Here is a 19295-nt window from a genome sequence, read left to right on the forward strand (position 1 = left end):
CTGCTGGGGAAATTGGGAACCCCTCTCCAGCTCCCCAGGAAGGTCCAGCAAGGATCACACCTGCACACCACTCCAGACTGGTGCTCAGCTTACCACTCTCTGCTTGGTCCACTTAGCCCCTTACCAGCTGGCTTCTCTGGCCTCAGACCACCAGGTTCAAATCAGATCAGCCACTTAGTACTTCTCGTGGCCTTCAACAAGTTATTTACCTCTTTTGTGCCTTTGTTCCTCAGCCATAAAATCAGAATAATGGCAGAAAGCTGGCATGGAAAGCACTTCAGAGTGCCTCAGTGGTAAGCACTCAAACAGTAGTTATTATGATTATTGTTATTACAAGGACTCCCCTCCTCCAGCTGTGTATAAATACATACATTCCTTAATAGTTCCCTAAACAAGAAAGGCCCTTTCTTTATTCTTTCTGGCTTGGTCATAACTCCTTCTGAGTTAACTATTTTCTGTACAGTGTTTCTTTTTCAGTTTTTTGCAGCTGTTTCTCAGTCGCAGTGAGGCAGGGCCTCCCTCACTTTGGTCATGATCCAGTACAGGGATTCCCAGACTGGGGCCCTGAGATCCCCAGGGGTCCTTGGAGGCTGTCGGGGGGATTCCCAGACTAACTTCAGGATGCTCATGCAGAGCACGGTAAATCAGAGTGCCGACTTTGAAAGCAGGGAAGCCCTGCCACGACCAGTTCTCTTATCCTGTGCAAGTTTCATCATCTCGATGAGCCCCCATTTCCTACTTGACAGAATGGGATTATCAGCACTTTCCTCACAAGAGAGTTACAGCTTAGATCAGAGCATATATTTAAAGCCCTTAGCCCAGGACCTGATGTATGACAAATACCTCATAAATACCTGCCACCATTGTTACCACTATTAGTACAAGACATTTCTTGAAAATCATATTTTTACCCCAAACGGAGCCTCAGGTATAATTAAAAGGTCAGATTTCTGCCAGAAGTGGATAGAATTACATCAGTTTAGTTCACTGACACTGTGGCCTAATGCTAAGAACCTCTGTGTGGCACTTATATGTGCCTTTGGTAACTGAAAATGAAGAGGGTTATTACTTAACAAGTACATTTGGGCAGAGGGAAATGCTGCAAACATGAAGTCTTGGTGTGGAGAAAGAAAGAAAAGGAGTCTCTGGTAATTAAAAGTCATGAGGACCGCTGGTCTAGGATACCAGTCAGTACTTTTTGGAAGGTCTCCTTTTATTAAACACACACACACACACACCTCTTATCACCGGGGCTCCCTCAAAAGCCCTTTAGCGGGTTTAACCCATTAACCAAAGTTCTGGTGCATATAGGCATTAGTCCCATCGTGTAGGGCCCATTGTGACCAGAGCCTTACCACATAGAAGTCCCACCTGAAATGGAAGAAGCTCTTGGCAGTGAGCAAGTCCAAACAACCACCACCGCCCGCCTTTTTACAAAGGGAGAAACAGACCTAGAGTTGGGAATAAACTTGCCCATGGCGACACAAGCCATCATGTGGTGGGGCTTCACACCTAAGACTCAGTGGTCCATCCAGCATCGCTTCTGACAGACCAGGATTCTCACCCAGAAGGGACATCCCCCCAGGGGGTGAATCACAGTCACATGGAATTCTTTCTGAACTATGTAGCACATCTTTCCATTTCCTTCACCCGCTCTACAACTAACAGATACGTAAATAAAATTAAAAAGCGGAGAACAAATAAGCTAGCCCAGGGTGTCCCAGTTATGGTGGTCTATGAGAACTGCTTGAGCTGCCCCTTATCTTGAGATTCTGGTTCAGTAGGTCTGAGCTGGGGCCTGAGAATCTGCATTAGTAAGCACACCAAGTGATTGTGATAAGCAAGTTTTGGAAAAAACAAGGCAAATCCAGGCCAGCAGAAGGTTTACTAGCTTCTGTCTTAGAGTGGGCAAGGGGATTTCGAGGGTACTAGAGATTTTCCACATGTAGTTAATGAGAGTGTTAACCCATAGCCTGTGCTAATTCCCTATAGCACCTTTCTCTCTTCTAACAACCCTAATTTCTGGGCACACAATGGCAGCTCAAAAATGTTGCTGCCTAACCTACTTTGGGGAGATGATTTGAGCAAAAGATGCCCTGTCTAGCCTGGGTGACATTAACATCTCTCTCTCGCTTTGTGCTTAGACTGAAGAACCTGGAGCTAGCTGCTGTGGGCGGATCAGACGTCCATGTGAAGATGCTGGCGGCCCCTATCAATCCATCTGACATAAATATGATCCAAGGTAACCTTGGTTTCTGTGGCTTACGTTAATTGGCTTTTTTGCTTAGCCGCCACCTCGTTTTCATCCTTCCTCAGGTGTGGGTGTGAAATTCCTGTGATTAGCAGCAGCTGCTCTCCAGATGAGCCATCTGCAGACTACCGGTCCTCTCTGGCCTCCCTTCTCTGGAATGTGAGGCTTTTCAAGAGTTAGAAAGATTGCAGTGGGGAGTAAACCAACCACTGTGAGTGCCTGCGATATGGTGGGCTCATTTCATACATTATCTAATCCCCATAATAACCATGAACGCTAAAAAATATCATCCCCTTTATGGATGAAGAAGCTAAGGCTCAGAGAGTCTGGTTAGTTACACAGCAGATCAGAGGCAGAGGCCAGATCGCGCTTAGATCCGACTCCAAAGTTCATGCTCTTTCACTGCCCAGACTTCACAGGGTGACCCTCTGTGCTCTTCTCCCTTAGGAAATTATGGCCTCCTTCCCAAGCTGCCTGCTGTTGGAGGGAACGAAGGCGTTGGACAGGTGGTGGCAGTGGGCGGCAGTGTGACTGGGGTGAAGCCAGGAGACTGGGTGATTCCAGCCAGTGCCGGTTTGGGTGAGTTTATCCAGGTGTCTGCAGCCTGTCTTTGTTCCAGATTGTATTTCACTCGCACTGGAAATGTTTGCTCATTGGCTCAGTGTGACTAAGCAATGCAGGGTTTATTATTGAGTTCATACACCCACCACCAGTAGCAGTGGGAGCGGAACAGGAGAGCAGAAGTTGTGTTTCTTCCGCTCTGGAGGTGGTGGACCTCCTCTCTCATCTCTTTGGGCCTATGTTGATCAGAGCTGTGAATCCCTACATCCCTAAATCCCTGCTATAAGATACAGTGGGAAACCCAAATAAGACAGCCCCTGCCCTCCAGAAGGTTAAAATCTAATTGAAGAAATCTCCAAACTAGTAACCTCAATAAAGGGTGTGTTAGAAGTTCACGGGAAGCAGAGGGCACTTCTGGGTCCTCTCTGTGTGAATGCAAATGTGAGAGAGAGAGCGACAGTCTTAAGGAAGGATGAGGGCTTTGTGGAGGAGGCTTCTTTGGAATGGACCTTGGATGGATGGATTATGTTAGATGGCAGTGAGCCAGAAATCATTACATTTGGAGGAAACGAAATGAGCAAAGACACAGGTGAGTGTGGGAAATGGTGAGAAATCCAGTGTAGCCGCAGCAGAGGATTTGCACATGGCAGAGGATTGCTTAAATGATGAACAAGATTACAAAGGTAGTGGGGCCACATGGGGGAGCCCTGCAAAAGCCAAGCTAAGGAGTTAGGGTTCTCTTTGATATCTAGTAAGGAGTCATTGATGAGTTTTGTTCCTTAGGGCTTCAGTTTTTGAGGCACAAATATCATACAAAGGATCCTGACAGCAGCCACAAGAGGGAAGCAGGGAAGATAGTATCTACCCCTTTGGACGTCTAAGGGACTGAAGCTCAAACTCAAAACAGCAAACTGAAAGCCCACCAAAAATCTTGTTGCCACTGTTTTTCCCGCTATACTACAGTATTAAGATTCTTTCGGGTATCACAGAGAGTTGATTCAAACTTGGTTTATAAAAAAAGAAGTTAAAAAAGAAGAAGTTAATTGGTTGGGGTTAATTGGAACTGGGAAGTACAAGAGATGCAAGGCTTCAGGCACTGCTGGATCCAGGAACCCAGTGATATCAGAGCTCATTCTCTTGTTCTCACTAGTTCTCAGATGGAATCTTCCCACATAGTGATGTAATAACATCAACAAATATTTATTGTCTACTCCCTTTGCACCAGGCACTGTTCTAAGCACTTTGTATATATTAACTCAATTATTCCCACAACAGGAGGTAGATACGAGACAAATGTAAAATATTAAGCAACTTGCCCAAGGTCACCCAGCCAGTAAGTGGTGGAGGTGAGATTCAAACTGACCTTTCATAGATGGCCACCAGCATCCTGAGGTTTGCGTCGTCCTAAGAACAAACAAATGAACACAGTCTGCCCAGCACAGCCGTATCCATCTGCTAGCAGGACTCTGACTGACCCTGCCTGGGTCTTTGCTCATCCATGAGCCCCGTCATTTCCAGCACTGTCACCACAAGCATCTTTACTGCAAGCATTTTCGTGGCATAACTAATTGGCCATAAGGCAACTTTGCTGTAAAAGATAAAATTGTGAAAAATAAAAGCAGGACGTTCATTAAAAAGGACATCATGAAACATGAAAAATGAGTAACAAAATTAAAAAGACTTTATTGCAAAATACAAAATGTTGGAATACATTCAAAATGTGTTGTGTAGATCCATAGCAATACTGCACAAATACTGATTTTATTTCGTGATCCACAAAAGGTACCTAAGCGCTTGTCTTCAAAGTCTTTTATTCCTAGTATCATACGATGCTTTTGCTTGTTGATTCGTCTCCTGAATTGGTATCATGCTTTTTTTTTTTTGCTAAAATTTCTTCCTCGCTTAAGAGAAGTATCAGTTTCCAGATACTAGGATGCACATTTGTAATGCCTTTGTATTATGTTGTGAAAGCCCTTTGCATTGTTGTCTGGTTTTGGCATATTGTCACATTTCTGTTGATAGACATTCCTAAGTTCTCTGGGAAATGTGGGCTCAAAACTCTGTGCTACTGTATAGACCATTATGAGGGCTAAGGTTTATACAGTATAAAACGGAAGGGATGTGTCAATGGAGAAATGAAACCAAACTGTCAACCAGTAGATGAAACCAACAAACTGTCAAACCAAACTGCCAACCAGTTATTTTTTTAACTTTTTATGGCAAAATTGCCTTATGGCTAATGAATTATATGACAAAAATGCTTGTGGCAAAGATGCTTATGGCCTAAAACCACCAGGGGTGTGGGGTTGGGCCACTCCAATTGCCCCAGCTGAGTCTCTTGCCCACCCTGTGGTTCAGAGGATGGGGCTTTGTGGTTGACAGCCTCAGAGCTTAGGAAGGAACAGTAAAAGAAAGGTACCAGGCAGGAAAAAACAGTAACAGAAGTCTCTGAGATCAGAAAAGCTGCCAAGAAGGACGCCTGGGTGGCTCAGTCGGTTAAGCATCCAACTCTTGATTTCAGCTCAGGTCATGATCTTGGGGTGGTGAGATCAAGCCCTGTGTTGGGCTTTGCGCTGGGAATGAAGCCTGCTTGGGATTCTCTCTCTCTCTCTCTCTCCCTCTGCCCTCCCCCCTCCAAAAGAAAAGAAAAGTTGCCAAGAATGGCTCCACTCTCTCCTGCAGCCCCACCTGGCAGTGAAAAAGTCCAGCCATCTGAGCAGAGAGCTGCAGGATTCACTGTATCAAGAGGGACTGGTGCTTTGCGCCAGCCCCTGTCAGACACAGTCTCTGCCCTCAAAGTGTTCTTGGCTGGGGATGGAGAACCCAGGAACAGAAAAAGAACACTTAGCACAATACAATCTAGTAAGCGCTGTAAAGAGAGGGTGGACACAAAGGCAAGAGTCCCCTGTCTTGGGAAGCATGAGAAGAGGCTTCCCAAAGAAGTGGTGCTTGAACTCAGCACCCCGTGGGCTAGGTGAGGAAGGGCTTCCAGGCAGGGAGTGCAGTGTGTGCAAAGGTGCGGCTGTGGGAAAAGGCATGGCACGGTCAGAACTGCAGGGGTGTGGCTGGGTCCCGGCTGGCCTGAGGGAGACACCAGATGAGGCTGTAGAGGTAGGCGGGGACCCAGTCATGGAGGGCACACATCTAGGGTCAGAGAGAGCCCGAGGAAGAGTTCAGAAGCATGAGTGGACCAGACTTGGGCAGTGCAGAGAATGCTCTGGAAAGGCAGAGGTTGGAGGCAGGAAGCCAGTAAGGAGGTGGCTAAACAGTTCAGGCTGCACATGAGAAGGGTCTGAACAAGGCAGTGCCATAGGGCCTGAGAAGACAGGATGGAGTTAGGAGCTAAAGGAACAGAAGTCGGTCACTAGATTTGGAGAGAAGAATGAGGGGCATCTGCCAGGGGTGCAGGTAATCACACAGGTGGAGGAGGTGGGTGTCAGCCAGAACGGGGATTTCTCCCTGGACAAAAGGTCCGTCTTTCCCACCAGGTGCATGCCAGTCAAAGAACATGAGGATTTTATAATGTCTGGGACTGTCATCAACTCCATTTAGTCGGCAAGCATTTTGTGAGCCCCTGCCGTGTGTGGAGCTCTGGCACACGGCAGCGAACAGACGTGGTCTTTCTTCTGGTGAAGGCTGCAGGTTAGTAAGAGTGGCAGTCATTAAACAGAGCAGTCCTCAACTGGCCAGACCTTGATCATCCTTCATGGTGCTGAGCTGTGCCCATAGCCAGCATTTCCCCACACGCAGCCAGTCCCCAGGGAGACCAGGCCAGAGAATGTGCGGACTGACTTTCTCACCAGAAACGCTCAAAACCCTCCCGAGGCAGCACGGGGCGGGAGCAAGAGCATCAGCCTGGGAATCTCGTTCCATCCCCGTGGGTGATCCTGCTGAAGCCACGGCTGCTTTGAGCCTCAGTGTCCTGATCTCTGCAGTGCAGCTAACAGTCAGTGCCTGGCATATCCCAACTCACTCGTACAGCTCAACTGAGGGAAGACACACAAGAATTTTGACGAGTTCAATTCCCATACGCATGAGATCAGGGTCAGCAAACTTTATTTTAAAGGGCCAATTGTAAATATTTTTGGGTTTGCAGGCCACACTGCCTCTACTCAGCTCTGCCATCCCAAACAGCCATGGACAATACATAAGAAGTGGGCATGACTATGTTTCGATAAAACTTGGTTTACAAAAACAGGTGGTGAACCAGGTTTGGCCCATGGCAGAGTTTGCCGACCCCTGCATTGGGTGGTAGAGATGGTTAAGGGCCAGTTGCACAGGAGTGAGGAACAGGAGTCCTGAGAACTAGTCCTGAGAACTAGGACTTAGGATCAGTAAAGGAAACCAAGGGACATTCCACATCTACTGTGTACTAGGCACAGTGATCATCTGTACAAATGTCATTGTGTTTAATCTTCACACTATGACATGAGTGTCAAAAAAGGTGCAGTGATAATTCTAAGCCACACAAATCATGAATGGCAGAGCCGGGATTTTAAAACAGGTCCCCCACTCTAGGGTCTAAGGGTTTCTGCTTTAAAACCCTGAAAGCCCTTGGGGCTGACCTTGGGCGCTACCCCCATCCCACCCAGGTTCTCTTGAGAAGAGGATTAGGGACTGCCAAGCCCCAGAAATTCATGTCAAAGGCTGGATTTCCATTGTGGTGCCATCAAGGGGAATTAGAAAACACCCCTGATTTCATGCATAGAAGGCCCTACAGTAAGTGTCTGGCGCAGAGTAGATATGGTACATGTTGGCTAAGGTGAATGGGGGCCATGATTATGAAGATGGCAATGAAGATTTGAAAACCAGGCTGGGTGGAGCCCAGAGAATGCCCAGGTACCTCCTAGATTCCAAAGGAACTCTTCAGTTTTTCAATGTCTTGTCTTCTCAGCCACAGATCTGGAACTGACATAGCCCTTAATAAAGTGTGTTCCTACCTCCTGTCTCTACTACCTGGTCCCTGAAGCCCACATTGTCTCTCCCCTCCTACAGCACAATTACTAGTTGCGTAGGCTGTCGCCTCCTCTCCATACCTGACCATGTGGTGCCAGGGTACAGTTTGAATCCCAGCACACTCTGGAGCTTTGGAGGCATAGGCCAAGACCCCTGAGACCCACAGCCACCAGACACTGAGCCAGCAAGGCTCTAGATAGTTTCTCTATTGACCTAGTGCGTATGTGGTGGAGCCAAGGCTTGAATCTGTGTCCTCCTCACCTCTGCTTTATACAGGATCCCGCCTGCATGGGTGAGCACCTGTCAGATGGCAGGTTGTAACCCATTAGCAAAATCGATCTAGGGGGTTGCAAACAGCATTTTTTTTTTTTTTTACTAAAATCAGAATAGAATCACGCATCACACATAGTAGGGTAAATATTGTTCCATGAAACTTTGGTTTCTGTTATATGTATGTGTACATATTTATATATGCGAATGTACTGAGTGACACCATAACTCATGGTTACTCCAGGTCAGAATTGTGAAAATCTGGGTGACATTCCTCTAGCCCAAGCCACTTCAGCCATGGCCCAAGCCTGTCTTTCCATCACTCTCTGCCCTGCAGTGTCTATCCTCCCAGGTCCTTCTTCTGTCTGTCCTGCCTCAGAGCCTCTGCATATGCTTTTTCCTCTCGCTAGAATGTTCTGGATGTACTCTTTGAGTGGCTGGTATCTGTATCCTTTAAATCTTGGCCTGCACCTCCCCAGAAAAGCTGTCCCTGACCCCCATCTCAAATAATTCTCCTCAGTGTTACTTTCTGCCTCTATAATTTGTAGTTACTGTATCTGCTTGTCTGGTTTTTGTGTGTTCTCCACTGGAATAAAACTCCATGAAAGGCTGGAACGCATCTGTGCTGTTCAAGCACCTGGCTCCCAGTAGGTGCACGGTATCTGCAGATGGAAGGGGTAGCCCAGATTGGCCAGGAGACTTAGGGCAAGTCACTTTCTTGGTTTCCCGCCCTGTTGAATGAGGAGGTTAAACTCAATGCCCTGAGGGCCTTCTCAACACTGATGTTTTACAATTCTTTTGTCTGCAACTGGAATGTGGGCTGGAGGTTAATGATCATTTCTCTCCTGTTTACAGGAGTTTGTCATTTCCCTTCTTTCATTTGATTTGTGCAGCAGCTTTTGGAGGAGGCCGGTCAGGCTCTTCTTGCCAGCGTCATTTATATATTAGGGTAACCAAAACTCAGTGACTTAGGAATCTGCTCAACTAGCAGACCAGCAAAACCAGGTCCCAAACCTAGGCCTTTGACTTCTACTTTCATGCTTTTTTCCATAATACTACCTAAGTCAACCTGCCCTCGATGAGGAAAAGGAGGACTGAGCAGGAAAATGGGGGCTTTCGCAGCTTCCCTTGCCCATGTCATGATGTTACTCAGAGCCCAGTAGTTTCAGATCCTTAGCCACCTGCTGGGTGACATGAGCTACGTCTAATGGTAACTAATGTGGGAATAACAAAATCTACCTTATATAACTATCATGAAGATTCACAGAGATTCAAAAGGACTTCAAGATCTTCTTTTTTCTCTAAGTGGTACTTGAAGGCTGACGTCTTAGGCGCCCATTTACTGAGGAGGGTGATGTGGGGCCAGGTGCGGAGAGGGATCCTGTCTCACTAGCCTGGACTCATCCCCTGACTCAGGAACCTGGCAGACCGAGGCTGTGTTCAGTGAGGAAGCACTGATCAGCATTCCGAGTGACCTCCCTCTTCAGAGTGCTGCCACCCTGAGTGTCAATCCCTGCACGGCCTACAGGATGTTGATGGACTTTGAGCAGCTGCAGCCAGGTAGGAGCCCACAGGTGCTGGGAGCAAGCCGGGATCTCCTCACTGGGTTGGGACCCAAGTCCTGACCCCGAGACCATGGGAACTTACCAGTAAGGGGCTGAGAGGAAGACAGGCCCTGAACCTGGGTGAGTGTGTGGTGGTTGCTTTTGCTTTGTTAGCTTGGTTCCTAGAAAACATGCTGAAACCTCATGAGGAGAACACTCTGGATAACCGCTGAAGGATCGCATTCCCTAGAGCTTGGGATGGAATTCTGTCGTTCAGCAGAAACATGGAGCTGTGCTAAGCTCTGGGATACAAAGCCAGACAAGATAGACAGAGTGCCTGTGTTTTCAGTAAAATGCTGAACTTAGTAATTCCACTCAGCATTCATATGACACTTTCCAGTTCACATAAGTGCCTGTACATGCATTAAACCTTCAGAGCAGTGCAGTGAGGTTGGTATCATTGGTGGAGAGCTGAGGCCTCAGGCAGGTGAACCCAGCTTCACCTCTCACTGTGAACTGATCTCTCAGATCATCAGATGCATCACCCATAAGGTGGAGAGTAAGGGATGTGAGGGTTAATGGAGACACTGCAGTGTGACGCTCAGCACAGTGCCTGGCACAGTGCAGTAACCCTGCACTACTTTATTATTCTTCCTGTTCAGAAATGAGGACACTGAGGTCCAGAGAAAGAAATTGCTTACATGAGATCACTCAGCAAGGAAATGACAAAGCCAGGTGTTCTATTCGGGGTTCCCGGAAAGCAGAGCCTGAGATAAGGACTGAGGGTGGACAGTTCGCAGGGGAGGTGATCCCAGGAAGCAGGAGTGAGGGGATGGGGAGAGCGAGACGGAAGGAAGAAAAGCCAGGGAAGGCTGGTTACTACTGTGGGCGAGCAGGGCTCAGTCTTTCTGGGAGGGGGCCTCTCAAGACCCTCATGGAACCCACCTCACAATTAACCTTCCATTGACAGGAGGCTGGGTTCATCCCCATTGTTAGGAGGGTCACCGTGCACACTATGCATGTCCAGGGGCTAGAGAAATCGCCTAGTCTAGCCCTGCCATGCGGATGTTGAAACTGAAGCAGAGATGTTGGAGCACGATAAGCTTAGGTAGCCACTACTGCTCGAGGCTAAAAACCAGTCCCAGCTTCCCGCAAAGAGAAATGCAGTTCCTCACAGCTGTGCCAGAGCGGTCCTGGGAGCCTTTGGTGGAAAAAGCCAGCAGGTGACCAGGGACCTTTGCCCAAGTCTTGGTGCAGGAGGCGTTGTAGTTACCTGCATCTCATCCCCTCAGGCCACCTCTGCTTTGGGCCGCAGCTGGACATCAGGGCATTCTGACACCACCCCACCTCAGGTGCCCATGGTGCATCTCCACTTGCCTGCCTCCGGGAAGGTGTGGCCTGGGCTAGATCAGTGTTATTCTAAATTGTCATATTGAGTCATAGTGAGAATTATGGTTTACATTGTAATCCAGTACATATACATGTGAGTATATATGTAATGGAAACCAAAGTTTCATGGAGCAGTATTTACCCTAACTATATGTGGTACACTATGTTCTTTTTAATTCTATTTTCTGGAATTTTAATTTTAAAAAATGCTGCTTGCAACCCACTAGGTTGATTTCATAACCCACTAATGGGTGACAATCTATGTGCTGACTCCTGGCTACAGAGAATGGGCATTCTTCTTCCAGGAACTCCCCTGTCTGTAGCCCCAGATCCCTGCATTTCAGATCACATTTCTGGATAACAGAGCACCTTCCTGGACACAATGGCATCTGAATAATGAGGAGCATCCTGATTGGTACTCCCAGGACTCCTGTCTCATGGGGAGAAAACTGAGGTCATGACCTGTCCCATGTTATGGTCTGTTACAGTCAGTGAGAAAGCTGGGACTCACACCAGGTCCATCTCATTGCAGAGTCCATGTTTTCCCCAGCATGCCACGCTGCCTCCCCCGTTGGCAGCTTCCAAAGCCAGGCCTGGGCTTTGACCACAGACTACTTGTAGGACCCGGTTTCTGGGGCTGCGGGTTTCTCCAGCACAGCTGTAAACCCGTTTCAAGGCAGTGTGCTTGTACTAAGCAGCACAAAGGGGAAATAAAGCATGGCCGTGCCCTCAGGAAGCTCCAGGCTTCAGGCTCTTGCTAGAAATGGACCTATCCACAACCAAGTGTAAGATTGGGCACACCACCTGCAGAGCACTGGGGAAACACGCACAGGAAAGATGGGAAGGAAGCCATGCCTGAGCTGCGCTTCAAAGGGTATGTGGGATTTCAAAACGAAGGAGGAGAGAAAGAGGGAAACATTGCAAACCATGGAAATAACCTAAGCAGAGATTTGAGGACATAAAAATCAGGAGAATAATGAACGATATAAAATCATTTACACAGTGGGGTCTAAATTACGTACAGTGTGGACTCTGAGTTGCCAAGTCCTGGGAGGCACCATGGGTGTTGTGGAATTTTGGGGGGCATTGGGAGAAGAGTAAGTTACAGGTCTGAGAAGGCTCAGCAGCCAGGTCCTGGGTCATTTTGAGCCTGAGGACTCCCCTCTCTTGCCCTATAATAGGATCCCAGGCAGGGAGCGCTTGACCTGTTACAGGTCTCTAGGGCTTAACTTGGATTTCTTCCTGGCCTCACAGGAGACTGTGTCATCCAGAATGCATCCAACAGTGGAGTGGGGCAAGCAGTCATCCAGATCGCCGCGGCCCTGGGCCTGAGGACCGTCAATGTGGTCCGAGACAGGTGTGTGGGGAGACGTGATCCCAGTGCTCGCGACCTGGGCCTTCCCCCCAACCCCCCGGCATCCCTGCAGGCGCCCCCATCTCCACCAGAGGGCGCCCGTGCATAAGCAGTCCTCCTCCGCGGCGGACGCACACCACTGACCGTTGTCAGCTGCCCGAAAGGAGGCCCAGGCGGCCTCTGGCTGTAGGATGAGCGACATCCCAAATATAAAGGGAGAGCAGGAAGGCGGTGGGCCCGCCCTTGCTGAAGACTTTTTGAGAGTTTTTGAGACTCTTGTGATAACCCATGATCTCAAAGCCCCAGTTCATATTTGGGAATGCCTGAAGCTGTGTTATTCCTACTGTGAACGTCGAACCCAGGGCCCTTTCTCCCCTAGCGTCTGTGTGGCACTTTGAACGGCTCTAACTAGGGATGTGAAGGAGATGGGGTAGGCTTGGCATCTCTGTTTTACAGTGAGGAAACAAGTTTCAGAGAAAGGAAGACACAGCAAGTCAGTAACAGACTTAGCTCCCGGGCTCGTGCTCTTTCCACCATACCATCCAGGTGCCTTAAGCCTCACTGTCAGTGAATGTGGCTACATCTGTCATGGAAGTCCAGTCTTTGGAGGAGAACTGACGTTTACTTCCCTTCCCTGTCCCTTCAGTTGTGTTAACAAAAATTACTGTTTGCCTTGGCCAAAGAGGCCCAGAGCCATTCATGGGCTGGAGTGTGTTTGCACAACACCCTGAAGAGCCCCTTGAAAAGCGTGGGGGGTAGGAAATGAAGCTTGTTGTTTTGGTAGACAAAGTCAGGACGTGAAATGTCTTCTCCCTGGGCCAGATGGTTTCTCGCACCTTTGAACTGGCAAGGACTGTAGAAATCACCCCATAATACGACTGAGGGAACCAAGGCCTGGAGGTGTTGGGAATGTGATGAAATCAGGTAGCCAGCCCCTACATAAGGCCTGGCTTACACTCAACCCCAGCTTCCCACAAAGAGATACTCGTGTTCTCACAGCTGTGGCGGAGGGGTCTTATGAGCCTATAGTAGAGAAAGCCAGTAGGTGTGACCAAGGGCCATGGATTGTGTTTGGTTTCCAGACCTGACCTCCAGAAGCTGACTGACAGACTGAAGAGTCTAGGGGCTGAGCATGTTCTCACAGAAGAGGAGCTAAGAAAGCATGAGATGAAAAACTTCTTTAAGGTACCTAGGATGAGGGGCAGTGTGTCTTCATTCCATGCTCATCTCCCTGGAGAAAGCTGACCTGCTAGAAAGGCTGGGACTGGCCCAGCTCCTCTCCAAATCCTCTTTTTGTCTCTTTGTGGAAGAATAAAGCCCATTCCCTCAGCTAGGGGACAGCATGCATTAAGGGCCCAGGTGCTGTGAGGGAGGCAAGAGAGACAAAGTTCAAAAAACCCTGGATGATGTGTAGGTTTGAATATTTGTAGTGCGTCACCGCAGCCCTCACAGCCAATGTGACTCTCCGAGCTGGGAGAGGACCTAGGGAACCTGAGGCACAGGGAGAGAAGAGAAAGTATTTCTGAAGCACCCTCCTTATATTGTATCTGATTAATCCCCACAAAAGTTCTACAAAGTAGGTGCTATCTCTTTTCCAGGTGAGAAAACCAAGACTCAAAACAGATCAAGGATTTCACCAAGGGCAGACAGTTACAAATGGTGGAGTCAGGGCTCTATGAACTCACAGCCTCTTAACCTTCCAGAACCTCCACCCCCAGCACACCCAGTAGGTGACCAGACCACATCTCAGCCTCCTTCCTCTGAACCCTGGAGTGACCAAACACACACACTCTTTTGAGAACACATGCCTCTTAAGAACGTTTCTGAAGCAGGAGATCAACACCTCCAACGTGAGCTGAGTTGTAAGTGCAGAGAAGAGGTGTACTCGGGACCTGAAGTCCTTCAAAAAGGAACATAGACGCCCACCATCTGTTCTTTCCCAGAGACAAGTTTTGAACAAAATTCCAAAACAGATAACAGGATTAAGTTGATAAAGCAAAGGTCCTCCTTGGGCCGAGTTTGAAGGCACGAACATCCCATTTTCTTCACCCCCTCCCTCTGACACAGCGCTTGGGCCAGGGGGGCACTGTTTGTAGCAAGCTTCCGCCCCGCCCCCCACCCCCCGGTGTTCAGTGGCAGCTCCCTCACTGCAGGTTCCTTATTTTCCAGGACATGCCCCCGCCGCGGCTCGCTCTCAACTGTGTTGGCGGGAAAAGCTCCACAGAGCTGCTGCGACACTTAGCGTAAGTCCCTCAGCCCAAGTCCCTCAGCCCCGCAGGCCCAGTTGGCCAGAGCTCTCCAGGCCTGTAGCTGGGAGGACTGTCAAGTGACCAAGTCCCAGTGGCCAGTGCGAGTCAGCATAACCCTGAGCAGGAAACTGGGACCACAGTCCTGTCCTAGTTATCCCGGCACTTCCTTTCCCAACCTCCTCCTCTAGAGATGACCCAGAGAACCGTCCGCTTTGTTTCTCCAAGGGACCCCGGAAGGAGAGCTTTCTGTGAGAGGAGAATATTTAAGGATTCATAACCGAGGGGGCATCTTAAGAAGTCCCTTGGTCCTAGCTTGTTAGCTTTTAAATTTCTTACTAGTTTTTATTTATTTATTTATTTTTAAGATTTTATTTATTTGACAGAGAGACACAGCGAGAGAGGGAACACAAGCAGGGGGAGTGGGAGAGGGAGAAGCAGGCTTCCCGCGCAGCAGGGAGCCAGACGTGGGGCTCGATCCCAGGACCCTGGGATCATGACCTGAGCCGAAGGCAGACCCTTAACAACTGAGCCACCCAGGCACCCCTCTTACTAGTTTTTAAAAATAGATTCTAAGTTTAGAGGTAAAATTATGCTCTTACAAAACATTTTGAAAGCATGTACAGGTACAAAGGATGGGGCGCCTGACTGGCTCAGTTGGTGGAGCATGCAACTCTTGACCTCAGGGTTGTAAGTTCAAGCCCCACGTGGGGTGTGGAGATTACTTAAAAAATAAAATCTTTAAAAAAAAGTACAAAGGAAAAATTAAGCACAAAAGTTACCTATCATCCCACAACCAAGGGGGATAAACATTGTTGACAATATTAACAGTGCATGTCCTCCCCTTGTTTTCTCTGTTAACATGAATTTCTTGAGCTGAGGGGCGCCTGAAAGGATACTTTCCAACTAAAGCAGGAATCCCCTCAACATTAGTTGACACATACTTGCTAGCACTCGCTAGCTACGGGGTACAGAGATGGCTGAGACACTGAGGGAACTCTCTAGAATTCACAGGCTAGATGGGAAGATGGGTCATGTGGTCAAAGAGCTGTGATAGCCATCACTGGGCATTTACCTGTGCACCAGACTGTGCAGAGTGCTCGACTCATCCCCCATGACCACGCAGGCCAGGGATACTGTTCCCATCCCCATTTACCCAAGGCCTGAAAGGGTAATTACCTCACCCCAAGGTCTGGGAAGTGGGAGAGCCAGGCTTAACCAGAAGTGACCCCAATTCAAGTTACTGGGAATCCTGAGCACACCCCCTCCGCCTGAGTCCAGGGGGCCCCAGGGCAGCCTGCCATCCCCACAGCACTCACTGTAGGAGGAGGCCCTGGAGGTGCCAAGTCCCAGCTGTGCTACTTACTATCTGTGGGCCCGTGGGAAGTTAGACAATACAGGAGAAGTGCTCCAGGCCTCAGTCTCCTCGTACAGATTAGAAGGTTAGTCCGAGGACACTGAGGTGATGCAGAAATCGCTACACAGGTGAGAGGTGGCCTTCAGTTTTCTCATTGTAAAGCCAGAGTGACAGAAGTGCTCCCCTGGGGTTATGGGGAGGCTTCACCAAGCCAGTGCACCTGGAAATGCTCAGATCTGTGCCCGGCACCCAGAAAACGCCTAGTGAACATTAGCCATTCTGATTAGAACAAGTGTAGTACGGGGCAGGGGGGTGGGGGCTTGATCCCCCCAGGATCTACTTTCTGGAACAGGTGTCAGCTGAAGGGAGCTTAAGACCAAACTACCCACCAGCCTCCCAGACAAAGAATCACCTGCCTCACACCGCAGCTTCTTCCATTCTGTAGTTCACAAAGCACCCCCCACTCACCTGCCATCATCCTTGATCAGCAAACTCCTAAAAGAGCCAGGGAGTGGGGAGGGGAGCACAGGTTAAGTTGAGCATGGGAAGTCCTAGCTTATTCATTTTTAAAAAACTATTCGAGCCTCTCCTGTTTAACTGCTGGGGTGGGGGTGGGTGTCAGAGGGCAGGGCCTGGCCAGGCCCCTCCTGCAGCGAGAGGGCAGTCGCCCACTGTCCTCTACCCCAGCCATACCATTCCTTATGTGTATAGCCACCTCATCTCGCTGCTCCTTCGAGTAAGCGTGGACAGGTGAAGAGCAGAGGTCTGCACCAATGTCTGCACTGCCTAAGGCCACACATCTAAGAGTGGAGGGTAGCCAGGACTAACCTCGCGGGGCTTGGGCTTTCCTCAGCAGAGCACGCTTCTTTGCAACACTTCATCCAAGCCCAACTGGGTGGTTAGATCAGTGAGTTCCCAACTCTGGCTCAACATCCATGTCATCTGGCAGGGGTGTTTCGTCAGTTGGCTTGAATAGAGATCCTTGCTTCCTGATTCCTTAGGTCTGGGTCAGACCTCGGAGTCTGCAGTTTTTGAAACCTTCCCAAGGTTTCTAAGAGCAAGATTCAGGGACCAGGATTGGAATAGAAGTGTTCTGGCAGGTTTGAGAAGGGGTCTGTCTCTGCCTGCACCCACTCTGTTCTCTCTGGACTCTTCAGGCCTGGGGGAACCATGGTGACCTACGGGGGAATGGCCAAGCAGCCCGTCATAGCCTCTGTGGTAAGCTGGTGGGGGAAGCAGGCATGGACACAGGCCTGGACACCATAGTTGTCCAGACCCACAGGTGCCCTTGTCCCTGGACAGAGTCTGTCCCTCAAGCAGCGCCTGAAATGCTTGCCCTCAGAGCCCCAGTTCATCCTTCTTGTGTCCACAGAGCCAGCTCATTTTTAAGGATCTCAAACTTCGAGGCTTTTGGTTGTCCCAGTGGAAGAAGGACCACAGTCCAGGTGAGTGGATGATGGCCCCATTGCCAAGGGTCACACGAGAGGGCAGTGCCTACTGCAGAAGTGACCCGCCATCCTGAGGCCTGGAGGGGTGATGGGCTCCCCAGTGCCATGACAGTTTAAAGGAAAATAGCCTCTAGCCACAGTTGCAGTCAGCAAATAGGTGCTGGGCTCGAGGGAGCTGGTCCTGGGGATGGCAGCAGTGAGCAAGGCTGCCCCTGGGGAAGACTGCCAGGTACAGAGAACAAACTCTGGAGCCAGCCTGCCTGGGTTCAAATCCTGCTCCCACCGTCACTGGGGATAGGTTTACCCAGCCTAGCCATGGGACCTAGACAAGTTACTTAACTTCTGTCTCAGTTTAAATATCATAGTTGTCTAGATATTGTTAGCCTTTGATTGAGGAGGAAACTGAGGTTCAGAGTGGTTAGGTAGCTTGCCCAGTCTCCCCACGTAGGGAGTGATGCAGCCACAATGAAACTCGTCTCTTTGACTCCAGAACCTGAGCCAGTACACCATCCTTCCCCTCCTGGAGGACTGGCTGCCCAGAGTGTGACCCCCCCGCCCCACGCTGAGACTGAAGAAGCACATGGAGTCATTCAAGTGAAGGGGAGGAAAGTGGTGGCATCCGTGGCATGTTTCAGGCCGGAAAAGTAGCCTGTGCAAAAGGCCATCATAGAGAGTGGGGACCTAGACAGATAGGTTGTGACCAGATTATGAAAGGCTTTACAACCCTTCTTAAGGAGCTCAGACTCTATCTTAAAGGCAAGGGAAGAGCCACCGAAGCGTCCTAAACAGGGGACATGATTAGATTTGAATGTTGCATGAATTGATGTCTATGAAAAACCACTTCTCATCTTCCTGGACCATAGAGGGGGACAGGCCCTGGGAGGGGATGCTGGGGACCTCAACTTGTGGGGTTCTAAGGGAGTCCTGAGCTCTTTCCCTGGGCAAAGCTCATCAGTTCCACATCAGCTGGCATGCCAGGCACACCCACCCCCTCCCTGTGCCTCTTCTAGCTGCCCTGCCTCAAAGTACTCCTGCCACTCCCACCATTCAGGACTCTCGGTTACACCCAAGTCAGGTTCTGTGGGTCTGAGCCCTCTTAGCCACCACTCTGCCTGCCCCTCAGTCCTGGGGCCACTCCCCCACGCTCCTCTGTCCTACCCCCCCAGGGACCAGGCCGCCCCCACAGCCTCCCTATCCCTGGTCAAGCCTGGGCTCTCGAGGCTTTCCTAGAGTTTAGCGTCAGCTCCTGCCACTGGGGGTGGCCCATGGTCTGTCTTGCCATGCCCTGCCGCTGCACCTCTGTCTGACTTCCTCAACTTCCCACAGCCCAGTTCAAGGAGCTGATCGTCACGCTGTGTGGTCTCATCAGCCGGGGCCAGCTCACAGCCCCCGCCTGCTCCGAGGTCCCACTGCAGGACTACCAGCGTGCCTTGGAAGCCTCAGTGCAGCCCTTCGTGTCTTCAAAGCAGATTCTCACCATGTGCTAATCGCGGAGGAGCTGGAGCGAGGTGGGAGGGGAGATGGATCGGCAGGACTGGTTTCTGGTGCCTCTGTCAGGGCCCTCTCAGCCTTCCCGAGGCTGCCCTCTCCTCACTGTCACTTCCGACTGGGAGGGTCGTGAAGCCAGCTAAGGCTTTCCCCAGGGCCAGCCCCAGGGTATCTAATAAAGTGAACTTCCTAAAAACACATACAAACCCATAGAAGTCATCCCTGGCAAGAAGGACCCTCATTGTGCACCTGCCATTCCCCAGCACTAAGAAGACCCCTTACCCGTCCTCTACTTGTCCCCCAGTGATGATTTCCTGACGACCCTGAAACAAAGCAAGGGTAGGCACTGGCAGGTACAAAAGCCAGTAGGATGCAGTCTCCACCCTCAGGCTCTCCACAGGGGAGCAAAAAAGGAACATTTGACTCATTCT

The 19295-nt window shown here is 49.7% G+C and overlaps 1 protein-coding gene across 5 annotated transcripts in view; it reads left to right on the forward strand.

The window, feature by feature from the left end:
• Positions 1–19062, forward strand: part of MECR (mitochondrial trans-2-enoyl-CoA reductase) — a 29417-nt gene extending 10355 nt beyond the window's left edge. For 3 of the 5 annotated variants that reach the window (XM_035019272.1, XM_035019276.1, XM_035019275.1), the window contains 9 exons: positions 2145–2242; positions 2699–2830; positions 9455–9598; positions 12226–12328; positions 13408–13510; positions 14495–14568; positions 17086–17146; positions 17301–17373; positions 18703–19062. In XM_035019272.1, the coding sequence (XP_034875163.1) occupies positions 2145–2242; positions 2699–2830; positions 9455–9598; positions 12226–12328; positions 13408–13510; positions 14495–14568; positions 17086–17146; positions 17301–17373; positions 18703–18863 (949 nt within the window). In that variant the 3' untranslated portion in view covers positions 18864–19062. The remainder of the gene's footprint in view (positions 1–2144; positions 2243–2698; positions 2831–9454; positions 9599–12225; positions 12329–13407; positions 13511–14494; positions 14569–17085; positions 17147–17300; positions 17374–18702) is intronic. The other 2 variants (XM_035019273.1, XM_035019274.1) reach the window with 2 other exon arrangements.
• The last annotated feature ends 233 nt before the right edge of the window (positions 19063–19295 follow it).

This window comes from Mirounga leonina, unplaced genomic scaffold, assembly GCF_011800145.1.
Source record: "Mirounga leonina isolate KUSES-001 unplaced genomic scaffold, KU_Mleo_1.0 Mir_173, whole genome shotgun sequence".
NCBI lineage: Eukaryota > Metazoa > Chordata > Mammalia > Carnivora > Phocidae > Mirounga > Mirounga leonina.